Here is a 12,040-nt window from a genome sequence, read left to right as displayed (position 1 = left end):
GTGAATCACTGCAGTTGTTAAGTTGGTAGCATGGCTGCTAAGTGAACCTGGCCTCCCCATGGTCTTTGCTTGTCAGAAGGTCCACAAAAGGTCATCACATCGCTCTGGGACAATGCAACCCTCATAAGGGGCCTCTGTGGCTCAGGCTGCTAATGCAGTCTGTTATTAACAGCAGCTGCCTGCAATTACTGCAGGTTCTAGTCCCACCAGGCCCAAGGTTGACTCAGCCTTCCATCCTTTATAAGGTAGGTAAAATGAGGACCCAGATTGTTGGGGGGGCAATAAGTTGACTTTGTATATAAATATACAAATAGAATGAAGACTATTGCCTTACACAATGTAAGCCGCCCTGAGTCTCCGGGGAAGGGCGGGATATAAATGCAAATAAATAAATAAATAAATAAATACATACATGGCAGTTGCCGAGCCTCTGGATTTTGATCATGTGACCACGGGAAGGCTACAAAAAAATTTCAGTGCTGTTGTATGAATAGTTGTAAATCAAGGACTAGCTGTGATCTGCAGTATTTGGGGTCCTCAAAGAAAAGACCTGTAGTAGATTCAGGATAAGCAAGCTAACAAAGGAATCTACTGAAACACTGATTATTTATGGAATTCATGCTCCATGTATGCCGAGCTTGGTTATCCACTGGCATATATCTCTTTAACCAGTGTAGAAAGTCAGCACCCACCCCTCTCCTAGAAGAATGAAATATTTTGAGGATTTTTTTTAAAAAAAAAGGCAGTATATTATATTTCCCAAAAGGAGAAATGGAGAAATGTGGTTTTTTTTTAAAGCAACCCTCACTTTCTTAATAGCGCCAGCAGATATTTTGTGACCATTAGGAAAGATTGGGCCAGCCTATTTACAAAACAAAAGACCTTCAGCTCCAGGATGATGGGATTATCCTTCAGGCCAAAGGCATTCAGCCACAATAGGAATTACACAACATCCTTTCAGAACACAAGCCCCTTTCATTACATCACCCTCAAACTTCAACCAAACTGGGCCGTGGGTAGCTCAGGCTGTTAGGAGCCTGTTATTAGAACACAGTAGCCTGCAATTACTGCAGGTTCAAGCCCGGCCCAAGGTTGACTCAGCCTTCCATCCTTTATAAGATAGGCAAAATGAGGACCCAGATTGTTGGGGGCGCAATAAGTTGACTTTGTAAATATACAAATAGAATGAGACTATTGCCTTATACACTGTAAGCCGCCCTGAGTCTCCGGGCAAGGGCGGGATATAAATGCAAATAAATAAATAAATAAATAAATACATACATGGCAGTTGCCGAGCCTCTGGATTTTGATCATGTGACCACGGGAAGGCTACAAAAAAATTTCAGTGCTGTTGTATGAATAGTTGTAAATCAAGGACTAGCTGTGATCTGCAGTATTTGGGGTCCTCAAAGAAAAGACCTGTAGTAGATTCAGGATAAGCAAGCTAACAAAGGAATCTACTGAAACACTGATTACTTATGGAATTCATGCTCCATGTATGCCGAGCTTGGTTATCCACTGGCATATATCTCTTTAACCAGTGTAGAAAGTCAGCACCCACCCCTCTCCTAGAAGAATGAAATATTTTGAGGATTTTTTTTAAAAAAAAAGGCAGTATATTATATTTCCCAAAAGGAGAAATGGAGAAATGTGGTTTTTTTTTAAAGCAACCCTCACTTTCTTAATAGCGCCAGCAGATATTTTGTGACCATTAGGAAAGATTGGGCCAGCCTATTTACAAAACAAAAGACCTTCAGCTCCAGGATGATGGGATTATCCTTCAGGCCAAAGGCATTCAGCCACAATAGGAATTACACAACATCCTTTCAGAACACAAGCCCCTTTCATTACATCACCCTCAAACTTCAACCAAACTGGGCCGTGGGTAGCTCAGGCTGTTAGGAGCCTGTTATTAGAACACAGTAGCCTGCAATTACTGCAGGTTCAAGCCCGGCCCAAGGTTGACTCAGCCTTCCATCCTTTATAAGATAGGCAAAATGAGGACCCAGATTGTTGGGGGCGCAATAAGTTGACTTTGTAAATATACAAATAGAATGAGACTATTGCCTTATACACTGTAAGCCGCCCTGAGTCTTCGGAAAAGGGCGGGATATAAATGTAAATAAATAAAAAAAAAACTGTAGCTCAGACAAACACCTGGGATTTGTACATGGCCCCATGGGAGTCTGACAACAGCCAATAGAATACATGTTCTTGCACAGGAACAGGAAGCTCAAGTACACAGCCCAAGAGAAGGTATAAATAACCCCCCACTCTCAACTCCACGTGGTCAAGAACCCACATGGTTCTGCTTCATCATTAAACCATCTTTCCAATCAGCGTCCAGCCACCATTTTGTCTCCAGTGCCTTTCTCCCAGCTTGGAACTGAACCAGATGGATATGTCTTCCATCATCAGCATTAAAAAGGATGAAAAGGCAGGTACATCTGCAAGGGAGGTCAACCTTTCAAAATGGTAGTCACCCATTCTATCAAAGCCCTCTTTTATACACACACATACACACGCAAAGAGATGGGTCCTTTGATCTCATGATTGGGAGTTATCATTTTGACTTTTATGACCCCCCCCCCACATGATGGCTGCTGGCATGAGAGATCTTTCACTGGCTGACTCAAGGCAATGCACTGCCGAGTCGTGACTTGCTTTCTTTTTAGCACAATCTATGAATCTAGCCATGGTGGGATTAAGCTCCAATGAATTATCATGCTGCAATTGCAATTATCAGTGAATTAGCAAATATTCTCACTGCCTGTTTCTATGTTGCTACCCTCAAGTTTTCTTGAGAAGAAAAAAGATGGGGTTTTTTTTTCTCCTTTGGACCTTACACAGAGGGGTGGGCTTCAAAAATTTTAGCAAGGGGTTCTCTGCCTGGTTGCTGGGTGGGTATGGCTATGATGGGCATGGCCTAGTTGGTCTCCTGCACCACAGCAGTGGGGTGGGGTATTTTTTCCCTCCCCGGGTTCTAGAGCAGCGGTTCTCAACCTGTGGGTCGGGACCCCATTGGGGGTCGAATGACGATTTGCCAGGGGTCGCCTAAGACCATCGGAAATATGGGAAGTATACTTGCGAGTCGAAGAATCGCGCTCCAATGGTTGACTCCACAAGCCAGCTGCAGGCTCTTCAAATCACTAGCCGAATTCGGCTTCAGGCGCGATGAATTAAAAAAGAGAGAAATCTTTGCTCTGATGTCTCCCTTTCAAACCAGCTGCAATCACTCCCAATCGCTAGCCTAATCTGGCTTCAGGCGCGATAAACTTAATAGGGGAGGAGTCTCCGCGTTAATGCCTCCGTCCTCAAGGCAATCGCAAGCAGTTCAGATCGGTAGCCAATATGGCTTCAGGCGTGATAAATTCAAAACAAAAATAATTTTATGGTTGGGGGTCGCCACATCGTGGGGAATTGTATTAAAGGGGTCGCCACATCATGGGGAATTGTATTAAAGGGGTCGCAGCACTATAAAGGTTGAGAACCACTGCTCCAGAGGCTTTCCTCAAGCCTCCAGAAGGGTGAAAATGGCCTCCCCAGGCTCCGGAGGCCCTCTGGAGGCTGGAAACAGGCCTATTTCTGGATTTCCCAAACTTCTGGTAGACTCGTTTTTCACCCTCCTCAAGCCTCTGCAACCTGCACTTACCTGCATACAAAATGGGTCGTGTGGAGACTCCTGGGAGGGGAGGGGTGGGTGGGGCCAGCCAGGAGTGGGATTTGGGGGTTCTCCAAACTGGACAGAATCTTAGCTAGAGGTTCTCCCGAACCCCTGAAAACCCCCAGCAGCCTACCCATGGCTTAACTCCATGTAACTCCATGTACCATCCCAAAGTATCTTACCAAAATATTCTTCTTCCTAAGAAGAGGAAACCCACTGCTTGTCCGTAAAATGAGAAAAGGGAACAAAACGCAGGACAAATTTCAAAACAGCAGCAATCTTAGCAAAAAGGGTAAATACAATGTTCTACTTCTTCTACTGTATAAACAAGATCCCAAAAGTGTTGCCCTCTGTTGGATGCTACAAAAAAAGAAAGCAAGGTTTTGCTAGACATGCGTCAGCAGAGCTCCACGCTACTTTTTAATCACAACTGCAAACTTTGTAGAAGAAGAACAGTGTTAATCGATGGTAGCAAAAATTCAGAAGGATCCAGTAGCATCTTTTGTAATGTAGACCCTTTATTCAAAGATACGAGCTCGGTTCACGAAAGCTTATGCTTCTGAATAAAATTTGTTAGTTGGAAAGTTTTGCATAAAATTTGTTAGCTGGGAAATGACACTTGTTTGTCATTGTGATCAATCACAACCGGGGTCTCACAAAGAGAGACGTAGCCTAAACTATTCTAGGTTATTGATGTTATTTTTCTACTGCATTCAATCAATCCTACCATTTATGGAATGTCTTCCCACAATCATTTCTTACGCGTCTCTAAATGCCAGAATGAGACACGTTTCCTAGAATGTGCTACACCATGATATAATAGCCATGGTTTACTAAGTAAACTATAATTGACTGGGTTGGTACAGAACACTACTTTAAAATTAAGACTTCCAGAAGGCTGCCCTAAACCAAGCTTACCCAGGCACTATGATGACAGTCTGTTTCTATACTTAACATTCATCCACCTAATACAATGGTTTTTATTTCATTACCACCAAGTTCCATATAAAAAATAACTGAGAGTTTATTTAAAAGGCTTCATGTAACAAGGCAAAGTGGTGAAAAATTCCTTTAAACCACAATTTAAAAAGGAACACATAGTTATTCCTATGCCAAATATCATTAAAAAAAAAAAAGTTGAGCAGCACCATGTAAGTTACTCAGGCATTTTACAATATACTTGGAAGGCCATTAGCGTAAGGGGGGGGGGAGAAGTTGTGCACACATCCTCCACCAGAAATGTGTGTCTAGTCTTGCACACTATAAATGGTTTAAGCCAGCTTAACTGGTTTTTAAAGAATTTTTTTAAGAAGCAAAGGCACAAAACGTGGTAGATTTGTCTGAATGTTAAACAGAGGAAAGGGGAGGATCGGTCACTTCTGCCTTCATAAGCTTGAGAGCCCATACCTAACATTCAAACCATAAGTATTGATCCCGCCTGCTTTTTTCTCATGGCACTGTGTAACTTTTTTCCCTTGGGAAGTTGGCACTCTTTGAAAGTTTTCAGCTGAAGTCACGGTCTGGAAGTGCGAGTGGGGCAATCAGAGTCCAGAGATATAGGAGAAGCCCAACCCAGCTGGATGAAATCTTCACCCAGACAGCAGTCCAGGGGCTAGTCAGCTCTTGGCGGCTTTCATTAGGCCTGGAGGAAAGAAATATAGAGGAATATCAAACATTCAGTTTAAAAAATTCCTGCTCGTCATATCCAACCATCTGGGTTTAGCTCATAGAATCATCCGTTGTAATGTCCTTCCTACCAATGACTACTTCAGTTTCAACTACAATAACACAACAGCTACCAACAGATTTAAACTTAATGTCAACTGCTCCAGTTTGGATTGCAGAAAACACAATTTCTGTAACAGAATTATCTGTGCTTGGAATGCATTACCTGACTCTGTGGTCTCTTCTCATAACCCCAAAAGCTTTATTCAAAATCTATCCACTGTTGACCTCACCCCATTCCTAAGAGGACTCTAAGGGGGGGGCATAAGAGCACAAACGTGCCTACCGTTCCTGTCCTATTGTTTCTTTTCCTATATATATATATATATATATATGCTTATACTTCCTTGTTTCTCCTCATATATATCTTTATATATTATATAATCTTTTGTGTTATGCTTGTGTATATTGTTATGACAAAATTAAATAAATAAAAATAAATAAAATAAATTTTTCAATTATAGATATTCCTCAGGGTGACCTACATGATTCTCCTGGTGTTTAATCACAGTCATCCTATGAAGTGGGAGAAAGTCTGACTCTAGGAAAGCTGATGCCACTCCTAAAACCATGCCACTCCTGTCTCCGAAAAATGACACATCTATCCATTCTAAGAAACCATCATTCCTAAACGTTCAAGCTCACCCTGAAGCTGAACAGCCGTGCACTGGTACGCCAACCAAAGAATTTTCAAAGTTCCTAAGGAAAAGGACTCTATGCACAGACAAAGCATATTCAAAGGTGTAGTTTCATGCACCAAGCACGAATGAAGCCATCTTCAGCTGCCTGCAACCAAGTGTGCTAGAGAAAACCACATTCTTCACGTCAGATTATCTGTTGTGTTCTTCTACGGTGCAACGAAAACAGAAACTTATTTGTTCCAGTATCTGTACACGGATTTGTTCCAGCCTGTACACCTATTTGTTTCAGCATCTGTACACAGCTGGAGAGCAACTGCAACACAGAGTTGACGCACTATTGCTAATCAGATTCTCAGGCCTACCAAATGAAATGGAAACTTGTAATGGAGACAACACATGCATCAGCTGTAACCTTCACGTTCAGCTCAGACCTTCTTCTACGTCATTCTCTAATGCCTTCACTAACACGATTATACGGAGTACCATTTAGAATAGTGTTTCTCATTTGGTAACTTGAAGACATGAGGACTTCTAGTTCCAGAATTTCTCCTGCCAGCATCGAGTGGGCAAGTTTGAGAAACACCAGTTTAGAAACTTCGGAAATTTCACCATTCCAAATACAGTACAACAAATTAATCAACTGAATGAATATAATGAGGGAAATTATTGGGAGAAAGAAGTAATTACCCCTTTTAATTTTAGGTTTTTTATATTTTATTATTTTGTTATTTTTTATTGAGAACTGATTATATGGAAACTTTTTAGAGTTATTTAGAGGCAGATGAAGATAACAAGAAGGAATAGTCTTTGTGATTTCAGGACTACTCCTAAGAAAGATGGAAATGTCTATGTGATTGCAAGGCAGCTTTAAGAAAGGGATTTTAGATGGTCTGACCTCTGATTAAAAGCAATATAGAAATATGTTTAGATTTGTGAAATTCAACAAGTATTATTAATGATGTTTTGGGGAATTAAAAAAAGGGGGACGAGACTTCATTTAAACATTGATTTCAGAATGGGATGGAATAGAATTTTTTATTAGATATGTGCAAATAACAATTTTAAGAAGGAGAAGAAAATATATTGTATAGAATACAATGGGGGGGCTGAAATTTGAAATATGTTTAAGGATGTACCTGACAACCTGTTCGCAATAAATTTTATTATTATTATTATGTTTATAAAAAAATATAAAAAAAATTGTACCAAAAATTAATCAACTGAAATTCTATTTTACAGTCACGGTAGACCAGTGTTCCTCAACCTTAGTGACTTTATGCAGAGGTGGGATTCACTTACCTTCCCTACCGGTTCGCAAATATCAGCCTCTTCCACGCATGGGCACAACCTTCCTCGCATGTACAAGGGCTCGAAAATGTGGCTAAATAGGAGGGCATTACGAGCCTCCCGCAATCGCCACTACCGGTTCGCCGACAGAACCAGCTGAATCTCACCTCTGATTTATGTCTATGGAGATTCTCCGTAGAAGCTTCTTAGTTGAGAAATCTTTGAAAAAAAAAAAAAACCCAAGAAAGTCCAGTTGCCCCTTGAAAAAGCACCTTTGGGTCTTAACAACTTTAGCTGTTTGGAAGTCCACATATCTTAAAGGTTGATAAAACACTGCATTGGACTAATACCACACTAGTTCTAATCCCATTTCATCTCCGTCAAATGCTATACTACCAAGTATATTCAGCAGGATGCTCTTTTCGATTTGCTGATTTATTAAAGTAGGCCAGGGGTAGTCAACCTTTTTATACCTACCGCCCACTTTTGTATCCGTTAGTAGTAAAATTTTCTAACCGCCCACCGGTTCCACAGTAATGCGCCGTGTATCATCATCTACACATGCTTCTCACGCATTGTGGATTGGGTTTGTGGGGGCGGGGGGTGCACCGGCTACCAGCTCTGCTTCTCTGTTACAGCTGAGTGGTGTGGGGGGAGATGCACAAGCTATTCTGGGACGAGACTCTTTTGTTTGCGGTCGCACTATAGCGCCATTTAGTTTCACGTACGCAACATGAACTAAACTTATGCGTGGGCGATACAAATAGTATATTTTCAGCAATTTAAATTGTCACGGGGAATTTTATGAAAATCTAATGAAAATGTTTTTAAATAATGCTATGAATTTTTTTAAAAAAGTCAATTAAATTAAAAAAAAAGGGAAGTGCTTCAGTATCGGACAAAATTCCTATCGCCCACCCTGAAAGCTGGAACGCCCACTAGTGGACGGTAGGGACCAGGTTGACTACCACTGAACTAGGCCTTCACAGTAGCAACTGCATAACTGCCATCAAAAACAGACCTGAGATATAACCGGGTGGAGTTGCATCTCAAACCCAACTAAGGCCAACTCTAATTCCGTTTTGGGTTGGGTTGTTTTTTAGAGATCATTTTAGGTCAGCTTGAATGTTATCTAAGAGAAATCGACAAGACCTAAGTTTAACTCACAGAATCATCTATTGTAATGTCCTTCCTGTTAAAGACTACTTCAGCTTCAATTGCAATAATACTAGAGCAACCAATAGATTTAAACTTAATGGCAATCGCTTTAATCTAGATTGCAGAAAATATGACTTCTGTAACAGAATCATCAGTGCTTGGAATACTTTACCTGACTCTGGGGTCTCTTCCCATAATCCTAAAAGCTTTAGCCAAAAACTTTCTACTATTGACCTCACCCCATTCCTAAGAGGACCATAACGTGCCTACCGTTCCTGTCCTATTGTTTTTCTTTTCTTCTTCCTATATATATATATATATATATATATATATATATATATATATGCTTATACCTCCTTATATTTACTCATATATGTGTTTATATATTATATAATCTTTTTGTACGATACCTACATATATTGTTATGACAAAATTAAATAAATAAATAAATAAAAATAAATAAATTTACAGGGGGAAAAAACCCTATTCAAATCCACGAGATATTTTACAATTCCCTCCATCCCACTGCTCACCCCCACACCCCTATTTTAACACAGGCATTCCCAAGGTTAAAAACAAGTTCTACTCCTAGCTGTTTTTACCATGAAGTTGAACGGAACTCATGCTGCTGATACAGTTCTGCAGAGGAATTGTTGAGTGTGCCATCTGCACCTCCATAACTGTCTGGTTTGGTTCTGCAACCCAACAAGACAGACACAGACTTCAGAGGATCTGCAGAAAAAACAATGGCTACCAACCTGCCTTCCATTGAGGACCTGTATACTGCATGAGTCAAAAAGAGGGCTATGAAAATATTTACAGACCTCTCACATCCTGGACATAAACTGTTTTAACTCCTACTCTCAAAAAGACACTACAGAGCACTGCACACCAGAACAACTAGACACAAGAACAGTTTTTTCCCATTACTCTGCTAAACAAATAATTCCCTCAACACTGTCAAACTAGTTACTAAGTCTGTATTACTATTAATCTTCTCATCGTTCCTATCACCCATCTCCTCCCACTTATGACTGTATGACTGTAACTTTGTTGCTTGTATGCTTACAGTTTATATTGATATTGTTTCCTGATTGCTTATTTGTACCCTGTGACTATCAATAGGTGTTGTACCTTATGATTCTTGTACCTTATGATTCTTGATGAACATATCTTTTCTTTTATGTACACTGAGAGCATATGCACCAAGACAAATTCCTTGTGTGTCCAATCACATTTGGCCAATAAAAAATTCTATTCTATTCTATTCTATTCTATTCTATTCTATTCTAGGCTAGGCTAGGCTAGGCTAGGCTAGGCTAGGCTAGGCTAGGCTAGGCTAGGCTAGGCTAGGCTTATGAATGGGTTGCCTATTAGTAAAATGGGTGAATGAGGATTCCTTCCTGAAGCTGATGAAATGCAGAAGCCACCTAATGTTTTTATGAGCTGCTGAAGCTGCGTGAAGCTCTTTTTAACAATTCATGAAAACATTGTGAAGCTTCAGGGTTCCTAAGTGTGGATTGTCAGTAAATCAGACTTTCTTCCCACAGGACTATCTGTACATCCCATTTCACTCCGTCAGGATAGATGCAGATATGCTCGACACATTCAGCATTTATTAATCCTAAAAATAATTCCAAAATCCCTGAGCAGGTCACTCCAAACGAGGCTGGCTTCCAGCTCCGTTAGAAGAGAAAGAAAAGACCATTCAAGGGAAACTATGAGGCCTGGAATTGCGACACGCCTCCAAACTCACGGTTCCAAATCAAACATCCAGGCAACTCCAACCGATGGAACACAGCCTGTGTCCTCAAAGGCCTTGTGAAAGTCCAACAAAGAGGAGAAATGAGTGCAAGAGCAGAACTGTTGCTCAGACTGTAGAACACCCGTTTATGTGGACAAAATCTCCTGATAGTTTTAAGGGCAAAGGTCTACTGTCAAAACCTTGGGACATTTTTGCAAACCCCTATCAGTAAGACTAGACTAGATAGAGCACACCATGTGAAACCTGGAAGCTAAAACATATGAAGAACAGTTGCAGGATTTTGGCATGGTTTGTCTAGTGAAGAGAAGGATCAGGGCCGACATGATAGCAGTATTTGAGGGGCTGTCACAGAAAAGGAGGGGGATAACCTATTTTCCAAAGCACCCGAAGGCCAGACACGGAACAATGGATGGAAACGGTTGAAGGAGAGATTCAACCTAGAAATAAGGAGAAATTTTCTGACAGTGAGAACAATCAATCAGTGGAACATCTTGCCTTCAAAAGTTGTGGTGCTTCATCACTGGACGCTTTCAAGAAGCTACACATCCACTTATCAGAAATAGTATGGGGTCTCCTGCTTGAGCAGGGGTTGGACTAGATGACCTACAAGGTCCCTTCTAACACTGTGCTTCTCTTATTATTAAACTAGTGTTATCCAAACTTTTTCCTTCATTACCCAAAACCACTTATCAGAAAGTTTTAATAAATCTCGAGAACTGATTATAAGCCCCTTCCTTTAGCATCATCGTAACTTTGAATGGTCACTGAACAAATGGTCATAACTTGAGGACTACCTCTATTATAAAAAACAGTTATCACTGAATGATCTTTATGTCATTTGAACAAGTTACCATGAATAATGGATGAAATTATTCAAATTTTTGTCTTGGGAACATTTCAAGTCTATTTTAGTAAACTTTAAACATCCATGTTGTGATGGGTAACGGGTTCGTGTGTTGTTACCTAAAGAAAAACCATTTTTATCCCAGTTTGGGTAATTTATTTAGACTTGGGAAGCACCGGGCTAAACCATACTGTGGTTTGTTTGGTTCTGATCGAGCTTCTGCTGCAAACTCAGCCACCGTGGCTTGCAAACCAGGGTCTGGCACGTAAACCCGGTCGAGTGTAACTGATTCAATAAACTTCAGTTAAACATGCCCGCAATTTAGGGCAAGGTGGGAAACCTGCCAAAGCCTTTGTAAATGAGTAACTGCCTCCCAGATGACTTTTTCCTGCCTTCTTCCCAAAGAAACTCCAATCCACTGGTGAGGGAGGGGAGCAGAAAGACCTCCAGGCAACCTGTTGGGCACTATTCCACAACCATGACAGGTTTAAATTGTGTGGATTTCACAATTCATGCTGGCTGGGAAATTCTGGAGTTGACATCCCCACATCTTAAAAGCTGCCAAGATCGAGCAATACTACTGTAGGGCCTTGTTGACACACATACACACATCACTAATGTGTGGGGCAGGGCTGGATTCTCCCAGTGCCATCAATGCGGTAGCAAAGCCAGCCTGCCTGCCTGCCTGCCTGCCTGCCTGGGGGAGAAGAAGAAGAGAATTTATTTGCTGCATTATAGGTCCTTTCCTGGCCTTTTCCTTGTTTTTTTTCAGCCTGGCTCTTGCAGTTACGCACTCAGCCTGACCTTGTACATCCTCCTATCCAAGGGAAAAACAAGATCAAGAACCCAACCCCAATTTAGCATGCAAACCCTTCTCTGGTTTGTTTTCATTCGGAAAGGGGCAGCGGCAGCCAAGAATTTGGCAGGGCAGCCTGGATTTTTGGTCAGAGCAGTGT

At 41.1% G+C, this 12,040-nt stretch overlaps 1 protein-coding gene across 1 annotated transcript in view; it reads right to left on the bottom strand.

The window, feature by feature from the left end:
• Positions 1 to 4,790: 4,790 nt before the first annotated feature.
• The window catches only part of SERINC2 (serine incorporator 2), a 35,367-nt gene continuing 28,117 nt past the window's right edge, over positions 4,791 to 12,040 (bottom strand). Inside the window, exon 10 of the mRNA XM_058195917.1 lies at positions 4,791 to 5,306. Within this exon, the coding sequence (XP_058051900.1) occupies positions 5,168 to 5,306 (139 nt within the window). The 3' untranslated portion in view covers positions 4,791 to 5,167. The remainder of the gene's footprint in view (positions 5,307 to 12,040) is intronic.

Source organism: Ahaetulla prasina, chromosome 10, assembly GCF_028640845.1.
Source record: "Ahaetulla prasina isolate Xishuangbanna chromosome 10, ASM2864084v1, whole genome shotgun sequence".
In the NCBI taxonomy this organism is placed as follows: Eukaryota; Metazoa; Chordata; class Lepidosauria; order Squamata; family Colubridae; genus Ahaetulla; species Ahaetulla prasina.
The sequence above is the reverse complement of the archived record's forward strand: the minus strand, read 5'-3'. Positions and strand labels throughout refer to the sequence as shown.